Source organism: Echiichthys vipera (genome assembly GCF_963691815.1).
Source record: "Echiichthys vipera genome assembly, chromosome: 10".
In the NCBI taxonomy this organism is placed as follows: domain Eukaryota; kingdom Metazoa; phylum Chordata; class Actinopteri; order Perciformes; family Trachinidae; genus Echiichthys; species Echiichthys vipera.
This window is the reverse complement of record NC_139835.1, coordinates 14811982-14838941: the sequence shown is the minus strand read 5'-3', so window position 1 is coordinate 14838941 and position 26960 is coordinate 14811982. Positions and strand designations below refer to the sequence as shown.

The window sequence follows — 26960 nt, the reverse complement described above, 5'->3', positions numbered from 1 at the left end:
TGAACTGCATTCGCAGTATTACGAACTGGGTGTCTGTGGCGACATTCCCGGGAAAAATCACAAGCACTACAGTTAGTGAAGCGTGCACTCAGCAGTGATTGGTCCATCAGATAGGGTAGGCAGATAAAACACAAGTAACTTGCTCTTCAACTGCAGGGGTAGGTGGGCCAATGTGTCTGGCCTTTAGCCGGTCAGAGCCAGTGTGGTTGGGTCAATGTTATGTCGTGACAGGGCACTCATTCATCACGCTCCATCCACTGTACCCATAGAGTCCAGTAGAGGTGGAGCCTGTGTGAGATAAATCAAAGGTTACGATAGTGTAACCCTATTCCTATTAGCACAGGCAGAGCCCTCTATCGAGGGGCCCTGTCGCTCTTGTGCCAGTCATTAAAAAAGGGTCTAGGATAACAGACAGTGGTGTGTGCTGCCTTATATACTTTGGGGTCTGTACTTACATCGGTACGTCCTGATTTGCTTGCTATATGCAAATTTCAGTGGCTGAATGAGTATTGGCATTGGAGTCCAGTAGAGGGCTCCAACTGTGCTTACGGAATTAGAGTAACAATATCGTAACCTTCGTTTTATGCAACAGTTTTACAATTATCAGTTTAAATATACTAGAACTATGATGTGGTTAAAATTTTGGTAAAAGCAAGACAAATATTGAAAAAGTTTTAAACTGTCAAAGAAGTAGGGAAGTTTTGAAATATAAACACATTTAATTGCTCCAAGACTCCAAGTTACTGAAGTACAAACCACTGAGGTAGATAAAGAAGAAAAAGCATTCTAACAAACACAAGAAGTAACAGAAAAGTTGCAAAACTAATTTAGTAAAATTAAAAAACATATAGTAAAATAACGGTAAAAATGGCTTAACCTGAGCTTTGTTCTGGATTTCAATTTGTATGTAATTCTCCGTGTATTTATCACAGAAGGTAAACTCTGTATGATTAGAGACAGAAAACTAAAAATCAATATCACATCAAGGGTGTGTTTTTGCTGTTCCTTGTAACAAACCCTCTCAAATAGCAAGGCCCATTTTACCCATTCTTAATTGAACTACACACATTAAAAAGGCTTCAAGAATGAAAGGGGTACTTTTCTCATGTATTCCAAGAACAGGACTAATCAAAAGAGAAAAAAAGATAGTATAAGTGCTCCAACGGTCAGTGACTTCAATTCATCTCCTTTTGATTTTCTTTTCTTCCATTCAGCTGAGAAAAGAAAGAGGAAGGAGTCTAGCAGTGAGAGGCTGTATGTCCTCCTTATCATCATCATCATTATTATCATCATCGCTCTTCTCTCCTCTCCATCTCTCTGTAGGTCTGGTCTCTTTCTTTCTATCATTACCCACTGTTCACTCGCCAGGTGTGATACCACGAACAAAAACAAAATAGCTTCCCAGAGACGGAGAGCTATCTCCCAACGGCTCTACTTGAGTTGTTCCAGCCCAATAAAAAAACAAACTGTTTCCTCAAAGATCAGGAGGGAAATAGAATACGCAGGTAAACCCTGGAGACTCACAGAACTTATCTGTGTGTAACGGCTACTCGCTCCACAGCGGTAACTGAATACATGGGAATCGGTAATGGAAGAGAGACATTTCAGCGCTGACTGGAGACACATTTTAGTGCTCCACGTGTTCACACAGAGCTGATAGTGCTTCATTCTGATATAGCCCCCAGCTATTTGAGAGGGCTTAACACAGGAGAAATCTCAAACAAGACAGTAGGTCATGGGGCACAATGCACAATGCCCCTTTGGGAAAAAAAGTTCTACCAGATAAAGATACAAGTTTGTCTGTAGGGAAAGGTGTTTTAGGACTGTAACTTAATAAAGTGTTATATGTGTTTGGCATCAATGTGAGGTGGTCACAATTAAATCAAGATACATTTTTGTAACTAGAGGCCATCTTGCGATGGGATATGACCAGCCATGGCACCATTTCGGTCCAGGGGGGTAAAGTGGTGGGGCAATGGCCCCTTTCCTACTTCTTATCAACCTACTTCCAGCCCTCTTGCTTGGACACCCATTTTCAAACTTGGCCTTAATTTTGATCTACTACAAACCATGCAGTTTCATAACTGTATCTTGCACCGTTGGGGTGCTATGATGGCAACAAAGTCTGTCCACACAAACACCTAGAAAAATATTCATAACCACACTAGTGTTGCTATCTTGGCTGGTTAATATATGTATAAAATTAATGTGAATCAAATGAGCTTTACCAAATATTCAGAGCACTGAAATAGCAGCAAACAAATATTTGCTATGTAAAGACATAAAGGGAGAGTGACTTAATCTTCTGCTCAGGACTCCATTACTCCACTGTGTGTGTTGTTATCCGAGTTTCTTGGTTTGTTCTTATAGTGGGTCCGGCTGTGCATGCATTTTAATGCATATGGCCATGAAAAAAAGTTGGTATCGCATGCATTGTGGAGCAGTCTGTGAGAACTGCGTTGAGGCAACCCCACTCAATAGCTTTTTTTCAGTATTTCTAGTACAGCTACTTTATTAAACAAACAAAAAAAGCCATTTTGCACACAATACATGCAATAGGAATCCGTCTGTGTTGTTCAATTAACAGTGATATCGTGATACCTTCATGAGATGTTTTGGTATGATTGCTGTATTTTATTGTTTGTTCAATGCTCTGTGTATATTTTAACAGAGTTTGAATGGAAATGTAAGGGCAAAAAACTCTACATAGGCATAACATTTGCCAAAAAATGTCAAGGTACCATCTTTGACAGGGTACAGACTTCATATTTTCTTAAAGTAGATACATATGCACAAATGACTTGATTTTAAAAGCAACTGTTGTTTGCCTGAACTAACACTCTCCAAACACCCTGAGCATAAGGCCTCTGGTAACCCCACTGTTACTCAGGGAAGTGATGCCTTTACTGTTTATTACCAAAAAGCAGCCTGCAAAAGCCTGAGTGGTAAGAGCAACTGAATTTAGCTTAAAGTAATCTAGAGTATTGAGACTAGAGAAATACTATGACGCGTTTGCCTCTTTTCTGCTGCATGATGTGGCTTGACTTGACTCACTTTGGTACCACATAATTTTTTAAGCATATTGTCACAATACATAGCACAAAATATCATGCTACTATATATAATTAATACCCTTACCATCCATTGTATATTTGTTTCCACTCACCAGGGAGCTGAGGGCCCTCCATGGGGCCTGGGCCACTCTGAGGTCATCCAATATGCTGGAGAAGACGGAACGTTCCTCAGCACGGTCGATCTGCAGGGGGCTCGTCCCCAGAATCTTCACCCCGTTGAGGTGCAATGGGATAGCCAGGTTGTTGGGGATCTGGCCGCCGACTGACACAATGCAGCCAGAGCAAACCTGGAGGGCAGAGGATGAAACAAAATGTGTGAGATAAAAAAAGGATTGAAAAGCAGGTAAAATAAAAGAATAAGAAATAGAAACAGGAAAAAGGGTGAGGAGTAGGGGAGGTAATCATTCAAGACTTGGACATCCTGCCACAGGCCTATCAGGCTTGAAAACTCTGGCTGCATCCAATTATTCTGGCAACTGATCACATAGTGAAATATGACAAAAACAGTTGATCTCGGTCATGCCATGAGATTAGTTATCACTAGGGACAGTGTGTGTGCGCTTCTTTTAATAACAGCGTGTATCCCTGTCTAGGTTATGCTGTTTCCATGGCAATGCCAGGTTGTATCTAGTCACTATTCATGGGCATGCTCTTGTCCAGGGTTTATCTCCAAGCTCTAGTGTCCACACACACACACACACACACACACACGCACGTGCACACGCACGTGCACACGCACAAATTGATTTGGGTGTTATCATCCTGAACAAACAAACACTTAATCACACTGATCCTATCACAACTTTAACTGGATTACAATTCCTCTGCCAGGTAGAGTCAATAGACATTAGTACGCGAACACAAAACATAAACACACAGATACCAACAAAAATATACACAGAAAACAACAGGGAAATAGTCACCGATCATGCCCTTGAGCATGTTTTGCAATCTTAAGCGTCAGCTCGGTGCCATGCACACCACTGAGTAGCATTGGGCAATAAGTTGGTATGTATCATTATATACATAATTTAAAAGTCTTATCATGCATATGAAATTACATCTTAGATATAATTAGGTTAAATATACATCATGGTTGTCTAATGTCAAGTTTCATGTATCTCAAATGATAATTACCACAAATAGTTATTTAGGTAGAAATGTGAGCTTGCACTGGTATTATCATTAATTTAGAGGGGAGAATTGTGTATTATACTGTATTATAATGTTTCTGCATTATACTAGCAGACTTGGCAGATGGTAACTGCCAAATGAGTATTTTTAAAACAGCATGTAGAATGCTTTTCCACAGTTTGTCACTGAAAAGCTTGGTTTTTTTTTTTTAAAGAACATCCCAATACACTCATAAAATGACACAAAAGCCTCACATGATGACACATGCCCCAAAAACCTCTTTAGCAAGCACAACCACAAGGGTTACAGAGTGGTCAGCAAACCTTGAAAACCATAAAAACCCACATATACAGAAACATAAGATCTTAAATCCTAGGAAAGCCTATAGAGCTGCATAATAAGTCACCCACTTTGTTTAGCTGCTTTTAGTGGCCAAGACCATCCTAGACGATAAGGCAGAAAAAGTTGTACACTTAGCCAATTTCTGAGTTCACATATGAGTTTATATATTAATATAAATCAACATAGAGGTTTAAGGGGAAATACCACCTCCTCAAAGACTCTTGGTCCGGTTGTTTTGGTCCACACTCAAGTGCGATTGCTTTGTTCACACCAACCGAAATAAACAGCACCAGGACTGGATTCAACCAAACAAATCCGGTGTGTAAGCAAAGTAGGTATAGAACATTGATAATATCAGTGGTGCAACAATGTTAGTTGTACAGTATTGGGTATTCAGTAGAAACATACAAGGATTCTACCAATTCAAAATGATTTCTGATTTTTTTTTAAAGTAAGAGGTAAATAGGTCATTTATATAGTTGGTTTGAATTTTCCTAAATGAGAAATGCAGTGTTTACATGTGTGCCCTAACCTCTTGGTGGGTGATGTCCAGGATGCGTTCCAGGGTCAGCTCCTCAAAGTAGAGACGGTCACACTCATCAAAGTCAGTGCTGACCGTCTCAGGGTTGTGGTTGACCACCACTGTCTTCTTGCCCATCTGTCTCAAAGCTCTGATGCTAGACACCGCACACCAGTCAAACTCAACACTGCTCCCTTGTGGATCAAACAATTGATATCTTTGAGTATGTTGGCCATAAAAAGGACTTCCCAAATTCAGCATAACAAATAGAATTGAACTGCATGAAATTATATGAAAGGTTATTGTTGAACTCACCAATGTGGTAGGGCCCACAACCAAGGACCATAATTCCCTGGTCTTTAAAGTCCAGATCGTTCTCCTGATGGATTGGATAAATTTACACTATCTATTGCTGATGATGCACTCTTGTGGATATAAATAATCCATAAGCAAAAACACCCATCTTACAATTTATAATTTTAAAATTAAAATCTCAAAACATACCTGGCCATGATAGGTACAATACAGGTAGTTGGTCATGGCTGGATACTCTGCTGCTAAAGTGTCAATCTGAGAAGAAGGATCAGAGAAAATAGAGTTTAAATTGGGTCAAAGGTGAAAAACTAAAGTGACTCTGTCCGTCACACCCTTACAAAGTAACAGCAATGATCAGGTTTACAGTAAATTTCACTATTACTTGTGATGGATATTCCATTGTGGGATTACTACTTTTAAATAAAGCATAAATATCTCAGGAAAAGATCAAAACCAACAATGAATGCATCAAATCCTGATATAGCTGCACCCCAATCTGCATCTCCCGGTAAAAAAAAAAAAATGGGGAAAAAAAAGAAATAATTGGGAAAAAATTTAAATGTTTCAAAGCATAAGTAATGGTCGCTCAGTGCATTGTCGATACATATACCGATATAAAATAATTCAATTTTATGATTGAGTTAATTATCTAAATATTTCTTTAATAGGTGAAAAAATTGTTTTAATTCTACAGGACGTCAGTACTGATAGACTGTTCGTTATTTCCTCAAACACACGTCAATACTGTATAGGGTGAAAACACAGTCGATGGTAGCTTTGACCTTTATGCCCCCTACATACATTCTTACTCCTCTCTTTTACATTTGTGGCCAAAGGAGCGTGTGTATATTGCTCATTGATATCTGGCCTACGCTGGAAGCTGCAAGAATCCAACAAGTGATGCTCACCTGTTTGACCCAGGGTTTGATGCCGTGAGTGAGTCTCAGCTCTCTGGCTGCTGTCTCACTGGAGCCCAGTATCTGACCAACCTGCCGGTCTGAAAAGCCGTCCTGCTTGGCCTTCAGCAGCAACCCCTTAGGTACTGTGCCACTGCAGGAAAAGACAATAAGTAATGGGAATTATACAGCGATTTCACTACGCCATTCAGTAGCCTATACTTTACCAACAGTCAGGTTTTTAAGTGGGGTTCAATCAGGGGAGTTTTTAAAAAGGACTATTTGCATTGGAACAAGCAAATCCTCCTTTATGCCAAAAGAAAAGCGCCAGATTTTCTGTTTGATTCATTATGCAAAGTAGAGGTTAGCAGAGTCTGTCAATCATCCCTAAGCTTAAAGTTTAATGCACAGTATGCCCAACATGAATGTGGTAGTGAGGAAAAAGAAGGAGAGGTAGATGACAAGACAGATAGGTAAGATTATAATTGAATATTTTCTGTCTGTGGCCCCTCTCGTATATCTGTGTATTTTCAAGTTCACTGAAGTAAGAGGGTAATTCCAGGAAGTGTGTCATGACCGGCTCGTCTACCCAGCAATGTGAACAGCAGAGTACAGATCACCTCACACTGATCAATAACACATCGACAAGCAAGGCACCGAGGTGCCAAAGCACCAGGTTGACAAGTGCAGCCATTTAAAAACACACTTTCATTGATGAAACCTAAAAGCCAACTGTGAGGTTAAACAGAAAAATGGTGGCAGAAATAGAGTTAGGTATCAAGAGGCAATTTAGACCTGGAACAATTTATTACACAAAAAACTTGAATTTGCTTCCTACTTACATTCAAACAATTTTAGACCTGCTGCATTTACATTTACTTAGCTTATGTTTCCATACAAAATACTTCTAATACCTAGAGTCACCTTTTATGCCATTTTATCTTACTGCAAAGTGTAGTTTACAGAAAATGATGGGACAGGGACAGTATGACTCTCTGATATAAGCAAAAGAAGGCAGTGAGAGAGAATTTTTTTAAAATGCTTAAATTATACTTATTTCTAATACTACGAATTAATTATACAGCTTTTTATGTAGTAGTTATTCTTTTAAATACATGTATCTAATGTAGCTAAAAAAATAAAGCAAATACAAGCTTATTGCAGAGAAATATGAGACCGGAAGGAGTAAGGCACGAGGGAGAAATCCAGATTAGGGATATGCCATCTGTAGTAAACTCTGATTATTTCCTCTTACAGAACAGAAGAAACGTGTATCCTTTTTTTTGTTTAGATTTATGCCTTTATGCCTATTTTTACCAATTATCAACAACATGCCTTATCAACAATTTACTACACTGCTTGTGTTAATCTGCTGAAAATTAATTATGACATGACATCAGAATGATACAACAGGTTCAGATCATCTTTGGAAATATGTTTGTTTGCTGTTTTACAAGAAGTTAGAACAAAGGACCGATATCAAGTGCGTTGTGTTTTGGGATTTCTCCAGAAAATTTTAGTCTGAGTTTAGCACAAAGATGGGTTACATGTTGTTTGATGTTTTCTTGAAAGCCAACTGATAAAATTTCCAAAAGTCACCTGGGATTTGATTGTACAGTAACTGCCGTGTAACACTAAAAAAAAATACAGTTTTATTCCTCTGATTCACTGCTCTGTCCTCTCTCACTCGACCATCGCTCTCTCTGGGCGCTGAGCCCGGAGGAGAGGAGGGGCCGATTCTGAATGCTGTGTGTTTGCTTATTACATATTATATCTTTAAAATAACAGGATAGTGTGTAAATACGACAGCTTATGGAGTTGGTGAAAGGCTCTTTTGACAGAGCTCAGCTAAATGTCTCCCTTTGCTATGTGTTTTTGTGCCAAGTTAAAATGAAACGCATGAATGCAAGATAAAACTGATAATGATCTCCTCTTGTAACTCCCATTAAGAAAGCAACAAGCATATTTCCAATAATGTCACAGTATTCTTTTACTGCTAGGTAAAAAACAAAATGATGAATTCTTATTACTGGTAAACCAGAACTTGCTCTCCCCGCTCATCTGAATTATTTATGACCTTGTAGCGTAACAATATTGGAAATGTCAAGTGTGTTTCAACTCCCACTGCACATGGCCGGGCTGTGAAATAGCGAACCGAGAAACAAAGAAAGAAGAGAGCAGCTGAGTCAAAATCCCAGGAAGGAAAGACATTTCATCTGAGAGCTTAGTCATCTTGCGTACAATGATCTGCTCTGGAAGACCAGTTTAAAGCCAGGGGGATCACTTGCATGCCATGAACGTATGTACATACAGTGGAGATCAAAATTAGATTAATAAATACTTGATTTTTTCTTAAAAATACTGTCATTTTTTATTGTCCAGAATTTTATAGAATATCCACCGTGGCTATACCACTGCAGTACTAGCAGGCTTTTCTTTTTTTAAATAACCAAGGCGCTTCAACAAAAACCTTTATTTTATGAAAAAAACAGTGAGCAAAATTAAAGAACAGTAACCATTATATGGGAAGAGAAAATTTAAACAATGTTTTCTTAGGGCTATATGGTTAAAAAATGAATAGGAAGTGTAGAGGCTTGTGTGTTAAATGACTTCAACATATCTGCGCCCTCAGGGCATCACCAGTTTCTCACACTGCTCTGGTTTGATCTTGGTCCATTCTTCTAGCAGTCTCTTCAACACTTCAGTAACTGTAGTGCGTTTCTTAGCCATTACTTTGTTGCCAAGGACTTTCCAGAGATTCTCTATGGGGTTTAGATCCTGACTCTGGGCTGGACATTTCATTGTTTCAATATTCTTAGCTTCAAGGAACTGCTTAACTGGTTTTGCAATGTGACGGGGAGGGGCATTGACTTGCATGAAAATTGCAGCTTATTGGGAGACAACTGCAGTGAAGGTATTGCATGTTTCCGAAGGAGGTTCACAAACATATGCATTCCCCCTGCCATGTAGCTGTACAAGAGGGTCAGAAAACATCCCCCAAACCATGACACTTCTTCCTACATATTTAACAGACTTCTTTACACACTTTGGGTACAGTCTTTCCCCAGTCTTACACAGAGAATAAGGTTTCCCATCAGACCCAAATAAATTGAAGGTACTCTCATCACTGAAGTGCACTCTGGACCAGTTCTCCTCTGTCATCACAACTTGCTCCTCAGCAAAGGCAAGTCTAGCCTTTTTATTCTTTCTGCTGATGAGATGTTTGGTCACTGCAGAGTGGGGTTTAAGTCCAAATTGTCTTAATAGAATAGAATAGAATTACTTTAATGATCCCAGACTGGGATTAAATGACGAGACACTGTGTGCCGAGACAGATCCTTGCACTGCTCTGCACTGAACTGGCGAGCAACTCCAGAAAGACACACGCGTGTGTGTGTGTGTGTGTGTGTGTGTGTGTGTGTGTGTGTGTGTGTGTGTGTGTGTGTGTGTGTGTGTGTGTGTGTGTGTGTGTGTGTGTGTGTGTGTGTGTGTGTGTGTGTGTGTGTGTGTGTGTGTGTGTGTGTGTGTGTGTGTGTGTGTTTGCATTAAGAGTGAAGAAAAGGGACAGATATCACATATGATTACAAAAACACACGCACATACTAAAAGTAAACTTAATTTTCCCACTTAATCAACTTTGAAGCTCCAAAGTATTAGAATGACACTTTTGGATGTCCTTAAACAGAGTGAGTCCATTCATTCAATCGAACTGTATTTTAAAGCAAAGTGTCAATGTAGAATATGGAATATCGTGTCATATCTATTTTGATAACCATTCTACGGTTTCAGTCATGTAAAAACAAAACATCCTCTGGTTCTATCAATGAGAGGATTTGCAGCTTTTCTTTGTCATGTGTAGTTGCATCTTTGGGAAGAAGTCATGTTGGACTTCAGAAACTCAGTGGCATTTTTTTTTATTTGCCATCTCCTTCACATGTGCTTAATGGAATGAAAAATTGTCAAATCAATCAACAATAACAATAATTGTTGTTTGTGCTAACATAAAAACATGCACATACGTATTGACGTAATAATACTAGTAATACTCAACAGCAAACTTCATACCTACATGTTTTGTCCTTAGCTTGACCTTTTTCTGCAAAGAAAAAAAGAAAAGAAATCCTAACAGTACATGTTACTCTAGTACAGATGAAGAAAAATAAAATGTCCTGACTTTGAAGGATTTTTCTCCTCCATCATAAATATCCTCAAATCTTAACTACTACAGCCATAGGAGAGCTAACATTCTTATGCACACAAGCAAGGAGTCTGCCAACCAGTAGAGACTGCAGCCCACCTGTACTCTACTCTACGCCCCAGCAGTTTGGCAGCAGACTATTGTTGTGTGCCCATCCCAATGTCCCCTGCCCCAAAGACAGCGGGAACTACGACAGCCTTCCACGTGTCAGCGCGATGCGCTGGGCGCCCACCAGACGGCCGGCCATTAATTATTAAACAGCAGAGTCAGAAGGAAGCAGCAGGTAACCTGTGGCTGAGCCATGAAAATTCACAGTGGCTACCCAGGTATAAGAGCCCGAGGGCAGAGAGAGAGTGAGAGAGGCAGCTGAGAGGAGGCGAACCACGAGAGAGAGAAAGAGAGACGTGAAGAGACTGGGGTCCATCTCATTTTGAGGACCAACATTTTCCTACTGAAGAATATTCCATCATTTCAAGAAAGAACTAGTAATCATGGTTGACATAACTTGCCAGTAATACAAAAAATAAGAATAGAATTTCCCTGCAGGCTTTACAGAAAATATTCAATCATTCATCCGTAGCAAATTTATAATACCAATCTGCAAACCAACAAAGTCTAAGGCAGAACTAATGAAACGGATAACCAGGAGAAGAATGTATTGTTCATGGCAAAGAGGTAATAGTGAGTGACTGAGCAGTCTTGGGAACTGGGAAAAGAATTACAATATATTCCATAAAATGATAATACTCCATGAGCTTGCTTGTGGCGCAATAGACTGCAACTTTATGGATGGAGAGAGGGATGGAGGGATGCATGTACTGTATTTTGGAAGAGATAGTTCCACTTGACCAAAAATTTTTCAATTATCAAAGAGAAGGAGAAAGTCAGACAGACACAATATAGTAAGTGGGACTTTTACACATTGCATACACTCACAATAGAACACGAAGACATACACACACCAGTATATTATTACCATTAAACCATCCATCCATCCATCATCTGCAACCGCTAGTCCCCGACAGGGTTCATGAGGGGGCTTGAGCCAATCCCAGCTGACATTGGACGGGAGGCGGGGTACCATTTAAGCAAAAGCTAAAAATGATGTGCGTCACTTGAATTCTTAATTCAACGGCAGATGAATCGACAGGAACATTACAGAGTTATAAAAGTAACAGAAAGTTACCTGTTGAAGTTTGCCAGGTGCTGCTCCAGCTGTGTTATCCTGTTGAGTTTGTGGAGGAACCACTTGTCTATGGCCGTCAATTGGTGAATCTGATCGACACTCATTCCACTGTGGAGGGCCTTATAGGTGGAGACAGGGTATAGACTCAGTATTGTATTTATTATTCATCACCGTCATTCATCGGAGCATTCTTAAAGTGGACATCCAATAGGTTTCACAGTGGATAGGAACAGTCATTCAGAATAGTCACTGTAAAAAAAATGTTTTCATCCTTTACCATTTCAAGGACTCCTTTAAGTAAAATCTATTGCACGGACAATATATGACTTTGCAAATATAGGCCTTTTATGAAAAAAATTACATCAAGCCAGTCTGTGTCATTAACCTGTGATATGACAGGTTCTGCCCTGACAACAGCTTGTAAATATGTTTTATTATTTCTGTATTAGATTGCTGACCAGAGAAATCATTGCAGGGTAATGTGGAAGGATTTTACACAGCGGTCTGTAAAACTTGAAGCAAAACCTACTTTGCCCTGTAAACAAGGAGCATCTAACAAAGCTGCAGGTGCGTATTACTGTGACTTTCAGTAGAGTTTCAGTGTCTTCTGTGATTAAAGCAGCAAATCCAGATGCAACATTTCCACATGCTGGGAAAAAACACTATGCAAGATGTTTGCTAGTGTTGAAGATGTCTGAGCTGCAAAATATAAGAACAAAATCATACCCGAGAATTACACTTATCATAGCTTATGTCAGAATAACTGTTGTTGTGTTTGTGTAATGGTCTTGGCTGGCTTCATTTTTATGCTTTGTCCCACCATAAGTATAACATATTGTCTCAAATGGCCTGTACCTAAGACATGAAGGTTTAAAAATCAAACAGAGGGGTTAGCTAACAGTAGCAGTAACTGTGCTGACCACCTTAAGGCATTATAGCTGGCGTTTGAATGCTTGGAGATATGATGTGGAGCATTAATCTCCCTAATACTGTCGCCGTCTTAAGTGATCTCACTCCATATTCAAGGGGACAAATACATCTCCACTGTCAGGACACCGAGCTCATACAGTTGGAGGTTTAGACATCGACATGACCTCATTCTGCTTTTCTTTCAGCTGGTGATAAAAGGATGTAAGTGCTAGACTTGGATGTTTTTGACCTTGCGATGGTTCATGCAGCATTACTGTGTCTGGATGATGGAGCTTGACCCTGTGTCTAGTGTCTACTATATATGTAATTCTGTGAGGGAAAAGAAAGGCTAAATGGACTGTATTGGACAAGCAGAAAAACAGATTTAGAAGAATACCCTTCAGATGATGTGATTTTGAAGCATCCTACCACACATGTTTAAAAAGCCCACTCTGTCAGTTAGATACTCAAACACAGTTTATACAATGTGTGTTTTTCAAGTATTAAAACTCCTGTGTAACTATTTAATTAAAAAGGGCAATAATCCCCACACAATTAGGCATTCATAACTAGGCATGCAGGTAGGCCATTTCATGTTTTTTTCATGATAATTTCTGTCAATCTTCAAAATGTGATTTTAATGAGTCATTTATTATTTACTTTATAAAAAGATAAGTCTACCTTGGCAAGGGAGAAGATGCGAGTGATGGAGGGCACAGCCAGCTCCTGTTGCAGGTCCTGGGTGTCGGCCCAGGCTTTCTTGAGTGGCAGCCGGGGCACAAAGCCATCCACTGAAGGATGACACATCCTCAGGGCCTTCTGGACACTCTCCTCAAAGGTCCGACCAACTGCCATCACCTGAACCCAGAAGAGGGAAATACGCGACAAAATAATATGGGTGTGTGAGTGTAGACACTAAGCAACTGGATGAGTGAGTGAGACACTGAGTGAATGAGTGAGTGTTTATCCGTGGATCCTTCCCCCACCTCTCCGACACTCTTCATGGCACTGCCTATTTCATGAGACATGCCCTGAAAGCGGTCGAGGTCCCAGCGGGGGATCTTGGTTACGATGTAGTCTAGACTTGGTTCAAAGCAGGCTGTTGTCTTTTCTGATACAGCGTTCTTGATCTCCGGTAGGGGGATACCCAAAGCCAGCTTAGCAGCAACAAAAGCCAAGGGATATCTGTGAGATATGGACCAAGGGTCAGGGAGACCAAAATCAACTAGTGTTTGAAGTTTATGCAACAAATAACATGATTTGTGATTATTATTAGGATGATCACACAGTGAGGATATTGATCAAAGGTGTGATGTTGTATTGACTCCTATGATTTGTCCTACAGAAAAGCTCCAAGAACATTTTGATAAAATTGAAGAAAATCAAACGCATATTCTGCTGTCCAACATGTTGTATTACCAGCCTACTAGTGGTGTGCACATTCTGTACTTTTATATACAGGTATTCTCTCACCCGGTGGCTTTGGATGCCAGAGCGGAGCTCCTGGAGAGCCTGGCATTAACTTCAATGATGCAGTACTCCAGGGACGATGGGTGTAGGGCATATTGGATGTTGCATTCGCCTACAATGCCAAGGTGACGAACCACTTTGATGGCTGTCTCACGGAGCATGTGGTACTCCTCGTTGGACAATGTCTGGCTTGGTGCCACCACTATGGAGTCACCTGAAGAAGAGGAAGGATTTAGAGCCTTTAAACGGTATTAACCGTCTTTGAAATTGGCTTGAGCTTAAACGTCACATAAAGTTGTGAAAAAACCCACTTGTTTGTTTATCCATTTGGGTTTGTAAAGACAACTCAAACCACCTTTAGGTGAACTTCAAATGTCTCAGTCCGTACAATGGGTGTTTGCTATAAAAACTAAACACTAAAGTCTTGAACAAGACAAAGAAATAACACAAGGACAACGGCTGTCAAAAACACCTTGTTGGATGGAGTGTAAATATGGCCGTGAACAACCTGCTTCTGAACAGACTAGGTAGAAAACATACTCACCCTGAAGTAGCCTCAGCAGAGAGAGAGAGAGAATGTATGTTTTATTGAGGAAAACAGAATAGCAAACAGCTGAATAAAAAAACAAGATACATACTACAAAACATAGCACGGTAGTCGGAAGCAAACACATCAGTATGTAGTGCATGTTTTAGTACCTGTGTGAATGCCCAGTGGATCGAAGTTCTCCATGTTGCAGACAGTGACGCAGTTATCAGCCACGTCTCTCACCACCTCGTACTCCACCTCCTTCCAGCCCAGCAAAGACTTCTCCACCAGGATCTGACTGCTCATAGCCAGGGCCTAAAGCACAATATTCACAGAATATTGCAAGTTTAGGTGCTGTGTGTCAACATTAGCCTTTACACAGCTAATAGACACAATAACATGAAGACATGTACAATATAAGTTAATACAATAGCTGTGTGATGTAAGTGCTACATTTGGAAAGCTTACAGTCAGTGTAATTTGAGCACTTGATTACTATCTACTTATTGGTGTGCTTAATCATTATGTAACTGCAATAAAAAACTATATGAGCTGTAAGGGAAACATTGCACGTTAAATCCCCCCCCCCACCACCACCACCCCACTGACTGATATTGAGCCATCGTTTGAATGTACTCAAAAACACACATAGAATGGCATTTAAACTGATTGGGTGATACATTCTGGCAATGACGGCGTATTATTCAGTAGAAATAATAAAGATTTTGTTGTGAGTTTATGTAAACTAATAAACAATTTTCCAATGATTTAACATAATAAATACATTATTTTCTTTCCGGCAGAAAATACAGTATGTGGCATACCACCCCCATGAATCTTAATGTAAACCCAATTGTCATCAAAGGAAGGAAACTATTTTTCATGTCGACAGTCAAGCAGATGGCCAAGAGACAAATAACTTTAGCATACTTAACAATATAATGCAAGTATGCATGAATTACAGCCTTAACAATTAGCATAAAGTTGAACAAACATATCTCACAGTCTCATGAAAAACACATTAAAGCTCATAGTTACATATGCTGCAGAATTTATTTCCAGGTTCACTGTATTGGATTGCATCAAATTACATGTGTTAATATGTTATGTTTGTTCTTGTGCCTGCATAGATTTTGTCCAGGCTATTCTTTCAGTGTTTGATCTTTAAACACAACAACTACAATCCACTGAATAAACTACAAAAAAAGTGCTTTGTGTTTGTTAATTTTACTGAAACAATTCATTTGCAGCTTCCCTTGCTTTGAAATCAGAAATTTATGGAACAACATATACTGTGTATTTTAATTTGTTGAGACATGGATTGCTGGAACACTCAGTAACAAGAACATGTACCTTCAGATTGATCACAGGCAATGGATAAACATAATACTCTTTTTGAAAAGGAGGACATGGGGTTAAAGGAATACGTGCATCTTTATCAAAGATGACAAGACAAAGACCTTGGGAATATATATTTGCTCTGTACTTGATACAAAACAGTGGAACAGCCGCCGAGCACAACGGGTGAAGAAACATTTGCTGCTGAATCTTCCAAATTAGACAAAAAATAAATACTTTTGAATGAAAGATGAGGAAAACAGCAGCAAGGAAAATATGCCAATCCAAAACAGTCTGGCACAGCCTGCTCATTGTGCAGCCTGTGATCACAGATTATAACCAATTCAGACGGTTACCGGACATGCACAAAGAGAATGTTGCTAAGCAACAGCAAACTATTCCCCTCTTGGCAGAGCACCAAAGAAAAATACCTGAACAATTTCAAAGCTTTTATCTTTGTGCAGGTAAATGCTGTAAACATGGGTAAAGGTATCCATCTAAAAGAGTTTGTCAGAAACAGTCTGGGTAAAATGCTTTAATTACTGATTTAATCTGCATAATCAATCAAATGTAAAGAAAATAAATTACCAAGATTAACAATTATACATTTTCCCAGATGCATCCACCATTCCTGCACAATTTATTCTGACCTTTAGGGCAGTTTCCTCCAGAATTTCTTTGTTGGCACACAGACCAGATCCCAGACCTCCAAGGGCATAGGCCGATCGTAACATCACTGGGTAGCCAATCTGCTCTGCCGCTTTCAAGGCATCAGACAACTGAAAGATGCACAGAAATAGTATACTGTATTTCCCCTAGTGAACACTAAAAAACTACTTTAAAACACAAAAAAATGGACTGAATACATCAACACAGCAACATGGCTCAGGATGTAGAGCAGCTATCTAGTAATGGAAGGTTCCTGGTTTGACCCTTGGCTCCTCCAAAGTGTCAAACTGTACGTCATGGTCGTCTCTGCCATCAGTATGTGTGTGTGAATGGGTGAATGTTGGCATGTCTTGAAAATCACTTTACGTGGTCAGTAGACTTGAAATGCACAATATAAATGCAGGCTATTTTTCTTACAATGTTTACAAAAGGAAGATGTTTTTTCTTGTTATCGAGACCTTACCGACTTCACAGCAAAACTGGGTGCAATCTTCTCATTAATCTCCATCAGTTTGTCAGCAAAAAGCTGTCTGTCCTCTGTGGCCATGATGGACTCCACTGGGGTTCCAAGGACCTTCACCCCGTACTGCTCCAGGACACCACGCTGGAATAATTCAACTCCTGAACACAGAACAAGACACAAATCCACATATGCATGGTTAAACACACCGGTGTTAAACAAAACAGCATCTCAAGTTGGTTGAAAAGAGGAATAAGTCTCATGGATTGCTAATGCCATTTAGTGAATGACTTTTATCCTAAGAGCCCTACAGTGACATGAGTTTCACATTTTTGGTGTAAGTTATTTCCAATCCTGCGAGTGTAAGTGCCTCCCACAGAACATTGATGCAAACATTGGCCCACATCTCACCGCAGTTGAGTGCAGTCTGTCCACCCATGGAGAGCAGTATGCCATCTGGACGCTCGGTTTTGATGACTTCAGTTACAAATTGTGGCGTTACAGGCAGGAAGTAGACCGAGTCCGCCTGCTTTGTGCCCACTTCATTGGTCTGAACCGAGGCTATGTTTGGGTTCATGAGCACTGTCTTCAGGTTTTCCTCCTACAACATGTCCACAAGGTTTATTATCATTATAAAGAAAATGTATCACTTTTACTACATCTATGTCTTTCATTTTAAATGTGCTACTATGGTTGTTCTGCCCGGCATTTAATTCTGTTCGTTAAAATACTACTTTTGACAAAAGACCTTTTTCACAGTAGACATTTAGACTTGTCAGTAGAGAAGAGAAAGCACAGGTGTTATTAACAATGGCTCTTTTCAATTCAAGTATCCCAGTAAGCCATGAAAGTGAGCAAGCATTCACAGGGCACTGAAACCAAAGCAGCTAAATGGAATTCAGCCACCCTAAATTTATTGTTCACATCCAAGATTTTTCTACATGCACATGTCAAAATGTCCTCTGTGAAAATGGCCTATTAATTCCATATGGACTACAATGGGTACCATACAGTATGCATATCAAATTATTCAAATCTGTTCATGCATGAAATTTCTTCTTTAAAAATAAAAGAAGAAGTTTGTTCTAAATGTAAAATAATCTATGAAAAGACCAAAACTGTCACTGTCACAAAGTGGCAAGCATAGACTGTATACAACGATAGACGGCTTGACGGCTCCCAAAAAACTGAAACCAAAGCATCTGGATCACCCTCTGGTGGCTGGCTGCAGTATAGGTCATAAGTCCCGCCCCCTCCATGTTAGCGGGTGGGACATGGGCTAAACTAAAAAAAAATGTAAAAGTCGAAATACAAATCAAATACATTTTTCCCAAAGATGGTTTCTTTCGATGTAGGTAGTTTTTAAATCACGCTGATGTTTGTATATGTGTTCATTTTTCTTTCATAAGTTTGGTTTTAACTAGTTATTCAATGCTATAAAAAAAGGGTGAAGCATCATGATCTACAGCCATGATCGACTCACGACTGGTCAAGCAGATGAATGGAAGTCACTTTGATGGCGTGACACTACCACCCGATACCTACTGTGCAGACTCTGGTTTGGTCAAATAATGGCGCCTGTATTTTAAGTATGGATATTTTGGTTTCACTGGTACAGTGGAAACTGGTAGAGCCTTATTGTCCATTGTTGTATACAGTCTTTAAAAAAAAAAAAACAGGTCAAAAACGGTTTAATATTTTAAATCAGTAATCTTCTAAAACAGCTGGATACTTCAGTTTAAACGATGGTTAAATAGTATATTCTTTTTTGGACCATACATTAACACTTGTTATCTCTTACCTTCATGGCCTTGATGGCCTGAGATCCAGAGTAGTCAAACTCTCCAGCTTGACCAATTGACAGACCACCAGAACCCAGTACGAGCACCTTTGACACCTGCAGTACACAAAAAGGATGACTTGCATTGAACATAACGGTCTTCAATATGGTGACCCTGATGTCAAACTCCTCGAAAAGTAACTAATAAACAGCTGTTTAGCTACTTGAAAAAAATATTCCTTCCTGTGTTTTTTCAATGTCATTTACGCTACAAATCATTATAATGATTTTATGCAGTCTGGTGTGTGTGAAATATTACATCCTGGTATTTTCTTGTAATGTTACCCATTTGATCAATTCTCTGACAACATTTTACACCCTCAAAGTGTTAGTCCTTATATCACATGCTGCTTATATAGGTAAACGTAAACCTGCTGAACCAGTGTGATTTACATTACCTTGGCTCTGGGAGGAGTGCTTGGTTTCTTAGGCATGACTGACACTATATTTGCATCTTTTCCTTTCTTGATCAGGGACATGAAGGCATCAAAGAGGAACTGTAAACACAAAGAGAAATGCCAAGGCCTGAGGGTACGAGGTTTTGAGAGTGGAACGGCTTCTGGAACAAAACCAGATCCTTGTACCCTCAGGCGTCGCTTTGCCACTTTTAGGAAACTTTCTGTAGAATGTGTCTGCTTTAAAATGTGCAGAAAAATCACAGAGAAATAAAATGGCATCTTATAAATGTTATTATAAAGGAAGTAAGAATAGATTTTTTTACTTACTTTTTTGTTATTTATATATTACTTGAATAGTTATAATTTGAAACATTTTATTTTTTGGTGCAACGGAAGGTAAAGTTTTAGAAAAGCAGATATGACACTTTATTTTCTTAATGACAAAAAACTCAATTCTTTGTTTCTGGGTTGTCAATCTGGCACCCTTTTTTGTGTTAAAAGTAAAATAGGTAAAAAAAAAGATTTTTTAATTTTATATGTGTACTGCTCTTCCCGTCAGTCAAGTCCATGCTATAATTGTCATGCGCACAGTGCAAGATTTCTGTGATGCCCCCAAAAGGCAACCCAGGAGGAAGGCAAGAATTCTCCAGCAGAGCTGTCAACGGCATGTTTCGGTGGAGAGGACAGGTCTTATTACTGTGCGTTAATATGACAGAGGTTACAACATACTTTGACCAGGACTTGAACTGCAGTCTTTACCCGTCATGTTGGAGACGAGAACTGTCGCAAAGAACCATCAATGCTTTATTGTAGCGAAGAGGAAAGGCACCTGTGGCTCTTGTGCAGTCAAACATCTGGGACCACAGATTATTACACTTTTCATTGCCAGTGATGCAGTAACTGCTTATATATTCCATTATTTCTTACCACTATATCTGGTTGACATACCTTCCAACTTATTGTTGTATAAACAAATTATGTTTTCCTGTTTCAATGGAAACAGTAGCATCCTCTAAAGATACATTTACTTAACTTTAGTCTTGCATTCAGGTACTTTATGCAGCACTATCAAAGTCTTTAATTACCTCTGTGTCTGTGGGACCGCCTTTAGCCTCCGGGTGGAACTGGGCCGTGAAAACAGGTTTAGTGTCGTGCATGATGCCCTGGAAAATAGGCAAAGTTATAAGAAAACTAAAAACAACAGTATTCTGAATTTCATGTTAGTATTTCTGAAATTGCTGAGTCTATTTTATAATATATTGTTGTTTTATAAACTAAGGTCTTTAGACTTTGTAGTCTACCATAGGCATATCTTATTTGCTTGACTACATTTAGTCTGTTTCAGAAACTCATGCTTTTATCCAAAAGCAATAGAACAAAAATATCTAAATGCCAAGTTGTTCTTAGAGTGTGAAACCAACCTCATTGGTGCCATCATTAGCGTTGATGAAAAGCGGGCTCCACCCTGGAGGCAGGGACTCGCTGTCGATGCCGTAGCCGTGGTTCTGCGCTGTAATGAAGGCCTGGGCCGTCATCACATTCAGTACCGGCTGGTTCTGGCCTCTGGGGAACCACAGGCGTGCAGAAAACATAGTATTTTAATGTTTTTTATCCCATGCATGAGCATGTGGGTGATAGGATACACAGTCCTACCAATGGTTTCAAACTTCTCCACTGATCAATTGGTGGCAGTAACACCAAGATATGCTACAATGCACCAACAAAGACATGGAAAAAACTGAAAGCTTTTAAACATGGCTTTAAACAATGCTTGATTTAAAATACTTTAGAGATTTTTTCTGAGGAAGGAAATGCACTCGGCACGTTTGTTACACCACAAGGATACACACAATGTAGTTTGGTGTATAACCCTGAATGTAAACATACCTTTTGTTTGTTTACACAAAAAGCCCACAGGGCACCTTTAAATCTTTACGAGGATTTCTTTAACAGCGTCCATATTGTGCCTTAATTATGCTTAGCTATTAAAGAGTTCACCTGTTGCCCATAGGTAGCTTATATGACTGAGCTCCTGCAGCCAGAGCAGTGATCTGGTTACCCATACAGATCCCAAACACTGGCTGGGGACGATCACTGTCCAGCACCTTCACAGGACAAAACACATTAAAACAATATTTAGTAAGGTCCAGTGTAGATCATAATGTAAATTTAATTTATACGTCATGGAACAAAAAAAAAAGAAATTTTGTGGATAGCTGTGTACTACAATATTGTAACTTGAAGAATAAACAAAGTCCTTCAATACTATGGCTCTCTAAAGTGTACTTGCTGTAAATGAAAATTAATCATTTAGATTACTGTTAAAACACTGCGTATGGATGTAATATTTTAGCTGGGTCTTTGTCGCAAAGAAGACTACAACATGCAGCACTGTGAAACTACAACAAAATATTTAAAAAGCATCATGTTCTACCTTGCGGACATTATGGATGAGTTCCTTGGCCAGAGACGGATCTCCTGGTCCATTGGAGATAAAAAGCCCATCGTAGTCTAGACTCATCAAGTCCTGATCCCACGGTACGAGGTGGACCTCTGCACCCCTCTAAAGACATTTAGAACATATAGAGACTGTCTGTAATCTTATGTATTGCTTAATGGTCTTGTTAATGTGAAGTCTTCCGAAATAAGTTGTAAACACAGCTGTTACACGTGTTATGAAATAAACCCATGTTTCAATGAATGTAGTGCTCCGTCTAGCCAACATCTCTATACATTCACTAAATATAACAGTCTAGAAAAGTCTAAAAACTCAAAAGCTCTACAACAACGGCTATATTGGTTATTATATTTTTGATTCAATTAGAGCAGTAAAAAAGTTGTCTCATTTCGTCCTACAAAGTCCATCATCAGCCTCCATAAAAAAGCAACATCATCATTACTTATACTTTTTATGGACCAACACGCGAGAAATCAAGGTTACCAATGCAATTTACCTATTATTTACACTACCAATTATTTTGACTAATGAGACGACCAGACACTCATCAACAGAGCAATAAAAAGGCAAATTAAGGAAGGGAACATTTAATTTATAAACAGAAATAAAAACAGACTACTGCATTAGAAGTATGCAGGCTGCTTTTCCTGACTTAGTATTACAACTAATTACAAGCTAATATGAAAATAAATTGCAATAAACCATTAAACAGAGCATAAAGAAGGCTGGAAACTCTTTCAGCTTGATGACAAAGGAAAGCTAAATTATGTTTTTTTTTTTAATTTCTGGAGCTTGTAAGAACTAACATTACCAACTCGTTCTTTTTTCAGTTACAGAAAAAAATGTGAACCAATCTTGATTTCTTTTCTGCTCAGAAAATGTGATTTGGGTCCACATCATAAAAACATAATTTTAAGTGCGTTAACTAATGAGGATGCACGCTCAACAACAAGGATGTTTTTTATTTGGTTCTTATATTTTTCTTACCTTAACAAGCAGGCGAATGATGTTATGTTTAATACCGCAATCAACAGCCACCACTTTTATGAGGTTTCCTTTTCCAAAAACTTTGGTTTCCTAATAGGTATGAGGACACAGAAAAGAGAGGCTAGTAATAGTCAACAACATTTGACGACATAACAAATATGATCTGAGTGGGTCTCGTGCATCAGGTCCTGCTGGTGTAATGGGCAGAACAACTGTTTTGGGATGTTACATACAATGATTAGTAGCTTTTACCTTAGTTGAAACCTCTGCTACCAGGTTTCTCTGGTTGGGGTCAGATATCTCAATAGGCTGCCCATCAAATTCGATCTTCCCCAAAGCTGTGCCCTGAGGAGCAACCACAAGCAAAATAGCAGTTCACCAACCAATCCAAGATGTAGCAGTTCAGACCTTTGCTTGCACAGTACCTTATCCCTGATTATCTTGGTCAGCATTCTGGTGTCTATTCCAAACAGTGCAGGGACCTTTAAAAAGGAAGAAAGTATCATTTGTAAATACACCAGCAGCAGAGTCCTACGCTCCTTTCTGAGATAACACCAGATACTCGGTCATCTCAATCCAAACCTTCTCTTCTTTTAGCCATTGTCCCAAAGACTTGACAGAGTTCCAGTGGCTGTACTCGTGACTGTAGTCTTGAACAAGAAGCCCAGATACCTAGAAACACCAAAGCACAACACCAACCTTAAACATAAGGTTTAACTAAAAGTATCTCTGCACTGGTTCAGAACTAAGCTTTGTGTCATACTCACTGTAACACTTAAACACAGAGAAACTTGTGTTATTATGCGCACGCATGCAACTAACAATTATTTCCATAATCAATTAATCTGACATTATTTGATTCAATGTTTAGCCTATAAAAGTTTGCAGAATAGTTAAAAAATGCCAATCAGATCACATATTGTTGTCAAAAACCCAAAAGGTCAGTTTAAAATCATCGGAGACTGAGATCCAATTTCTACTCTTTACATCCGCATTGGCGTGAGGGTGAGCATACAATTTGTGCCGTTAAACATGTGTGAACACGCCATTGGACGCTGACCAGCAGTGAGTCCATGTCTGTATTTAGAATATATCCATCCCTTAAGAAAGCTAGCAAATATTTGACTGAAAAACTGAATCCAGTGAAGTTTGAGCATTTTTGACTGCATAATTATATGAGTCATACTATCAACGAAACCAAGAGTCTACAGCCATGCTGGTAACTCTGTGAGGCTTAGCAGTGCTTTGAGCTATGTCAACATGCTAACGAGTATTTGTTCATGTAAAAAAGTGCCGTAAAGAAATACTCTCTAGTTCTGCCAAAGGTAATTTGCTTTCTCCAGGTTTAACCAAAGTACTGCTGGGCAATTGGATGGAGACACTGTTGATGAAAAATTACGTAGTCAAAGTGATTATAATTCATCCTCAGGGGGACATGAATGTCTAAAACAAAGTTCATGGCAATGCAGCCAAAAGTTGTTGAGACATTTCACCTAAAACCATAAATGTCAACCTCATTGTGGAGGTAGAGGAAAAGTAAGGCTGTCACAAAAGTCAGCGGGTTTCATCCTCTGGGGCTCATGAGTGTCTGTAAAAATGGCATGGCAATGCATCTCAATTCCTGAGATATTTCAGTCTGGACCAGAGTGGAGCACTGACTGACTGACAAGATTAAAGCAGGAATTTGTAATCAATACATTGCAGCACTAAGGCCTTCAGAGTTTCCTACCTGGATGCGCTCTGACTCTAAATGTTTTCTCAGGCCCAGCTCATCCATCTCCTGGCTGTTTGGTACTCCATAGTTTCCCACAATAGGGTAGGTCAGGGTCAGGATCTGACCTCTGTAGCTAGGGTCAGTCAGGGCCTCAGGATACCTAAAGCAGGGAAACAGCAGGATACCATGATGTGGTGATGACGAAGCCCACTGTCATGTCAACTCGTAGTCCTCTATGAGGTGAGATAATGCAGTTTAAACTTTATGAAAACCTTAAAACTAAATGAATAAAATTATTATGCAAGGTTGTCATGATGATGATGGTGATATTTTTATATTTGGTATCTAACTTGCTCAAGTTTGTCTTTTTATGATGTAGTTCTACTTATGTCAGCATGTCTCCTTCTTACCCCACCAGGCCAGTATTGAAGACCAGTTCCCCGGGTACAGAGCCCTCATGCCCAAAGGAAAAGCCTTTCATCCTGGTGCCATCCTCCAACACCAGGTGGGCAGTCTGAGCCTGGGAGATTAAAAAAAAAATAGAAGACAAGATAAATCTCCCCCAAGTTTGAAAAGACCAAAGGCAATAGATGTGTTTTTTGACTTTTGAGTGATGGCAACCAGTGAGACCTCTGGGTCTTCATGCAGAAACCGCAGGACAATGTGAATGTTGCTGTGATGACAGTATATGGTCCGTCTGTCTGTAATTAGACCACTTTCTCTCTCACCCATACCCTTAAATGAATCACAGAAAATGCTGACACATTGATGTAGACAGTTATATTCTGTGGAAGTGCACCTCACTCAAAGTCAGATGTTGCAATCAGGGCGCACCTCAGACATGATGCAATTGTACCAGTGATCGACAGGCTTTGTTCTCTATGTTTTGTGAGTTGCTACGCATTAACTTTAACTTGTCTGTCACCGCCCAAAACTGCATTCAAAAATCAGGACGTTTATCGCAGTCTTTCTAAACGAAACAAGCACAGAGTTAAGACAAGTAACTTTATATGTTTTATTGAATCACATAGTGCCAACTGTCAATTCGGGGTAATGAAAGCCCAACGGACACCAACTTATATTTCAATACAGTTGAGTTCCAACTTTTTCCAACTGCTTCACACTGCTCCCGTCCCCCATGCTGTTTCTGATGTGAGAGCCTTTTTAACCATAACTGGTAAAGTTGTGATTACGTTAAAATAACTGTGGTTCGTTGTCATGGGTATATGCCGAATGAAAGAGTAGCTCTTGCTGTTTAAAAAAAAATGCTTTAACAACGTTTTATATGTTTGTACATGTGTGTATAGGCAAGGAATTGCAGACTCTGCAGATTTTTCTATGGAGGTCGGCCTGACGTCCAGAGGCATACTGCGGCACTTCAGAGGAAGCCTTTAAGAAAGTTTGTTTCGTGCATTTACAGTTGACAACGACGTTTTTTTTCTTGTTCACTCACTCGTGTTTTCTTACCTTCACACTAAAATGTTTAGCAGTTTGGAGTCTCAGCCATGCCGACGTGTTTCCCACTCTTCTGCCAACCACACATCCTTGTCTCAGGGATTTAACAACGCTGTGAGCGAGCAGGATTTTTGTCATATTATCTTCAATTACTGCTTTGGTAAAGTAGCACAGACGTGAATGATACGTTTCCAGATATAAGAAAAAGATTCAATATGTGCAATTGTGATCTACAGTTACGTGTGCATTTTCTTTTAGGAAATAGTTGAATGAACGAGTTTGGGATTGCTCCTCGTGTCATTACAGACAGGTTGTTCGGGATTGGCCGTCGTAGCGTTGTTTTGCTCAACGCATGAAGCGCGCGTCGTTTAGATTGGTCCCCAGGAAAACGCCTACACTGTTTTTCATAGGAGAGGAATGAACCAGGGATTCACATCTGGTGAATTCCTAAACACATGATAGTGGAACAGTGAAGTGTTCTGCATAGGTTTCTATTTAGTGTGTGTGTGTGTGTGTGTGTGTGTGTGTGTGTGTGTGTGTGTGTGTGTGTGTGTGTGTGTGTGTGTGTGTGTGTGTGAGTGTGAGTGTGAGTGTGAGTGTGAGTGTGAGTGTGAGTGTGAGTGTGAGTGTGAGTGTGTGTGTGTGTGTGTGTGTGTGTGTGTGTGTGTGTGTGTGTGTGTGTGTGTGTGTGTGTGTTTTCCTTTATGTTAAATAACTGCAGGGAACCCAACATGCCAAGCCCCCTCTTTGTTTTCTGGGTTTCCTTTGCATGTCCTTTTTTTAACTTAATGTCTCTTGAATGTAATCTTCGTGTTTTGAAAAGTTGTGCTAAATAAATCAAGATCCAAAAATATATTAACCTCTCAAATTGTTAAATATCTATACTCATATTACAAGTATGAGCACCATTAAAAAGGCTAACTTTAAATATTCACATTCCCCCTGATTTTAAACGGCAGTGTTTGTGCACTGATGCTATTAAAGTGCTACATCGACTACTTTTAAAATGTCTATGAATGACGAAAGATTGATAACATGTGCTGAACAGTCTACATTTTAGGATATTCA

At 39.5% G+C, this 26960-nt stretch overlaps 1 protein-coding gene across 1 annotated transcript in view; it reads right to left on the bottom strand.

Moving 5' to 3' along the window:
- cps1 (carbamoyl-phosphate synthase 1, mitochondrial) overlaps positions 1–26132 on the bottom strand; it is a 54027-nt gene extending 27895 nt beyond the window's left edge. The window contains exons 1-26 of the mRNA XM_083921490.1: positions 25905–26132; positions 24848–24957; positions 24453–24597; positions 23306–23395; positions 23149–23205; positions 22976–23068; positions 22724–22813; positions 21713–21841; positions 21277–21383; positions 20700–20841; positions 20364–20441; positions 19279–19377; positions 18842–18937; positions 17452–17641; positions 17044–17201; positions 16562–16690; positions 14744–14888; positions 14048–14258; positions 13561–13759; positions 13256–13432; positions 11666–11784; positions 6294–6435; positions 5575–5640; positions 5386–5449; positions 5083–5264; positions 3167–3361 (exon numbers count right to left, since the gene is read on the bottom strand). Of these exons, the coding sequence (XP_083777616.1) occupies positions 3167–3361; positions 5083–5264; positions 5386–5449; positions 5575–5640; positions 6294–6435; positions 11666–11784; positions 13256–13432; positions 13561–13759; positions 14048–14258; positions 14744–14888; positions 16562–16690; positions 17044–17201; positions 17452–17641; positions 18842–18937; positions 19279–19377; positions 20364–20441; positions 20700–20841; positions 21277–21383; positions 21713–21841; positions 22724–22813; positions 22976–23068; positions 23149–23205; positions 23306–23395; positions 24453–24597; positions 24848–24957; positions 25905–26030 (3339 nt within the window). The 5' untranslated portion in view covers positions 26031–26132. The remainder of the gene's footprint in view (positions 1–3166; positions 3362–5082; positions 5265–5385; positions 5450–5574; positions 5641–6293; positions 6436–11665; positions 11785–13255; positions 13433–13560; positions 13760–14047; positions 14259–14743; positions 14889–16561; positions 16691–17043; positions 17202–17451; positions 17642–18841; positions 18938–19278; positions 19378–20363; positions 20442–20699; positions 20842–21276; positions 21384–21712; positions 21842–22723; positions 22814–22975; positions 23069–23148; positions 23206–23305; positions 23396–24452; positions 24598–24847; positions 24958–25904) is intronic.
- Between the last annotated feature and the right edge of the window lie 828 nt (positions 26133–26960).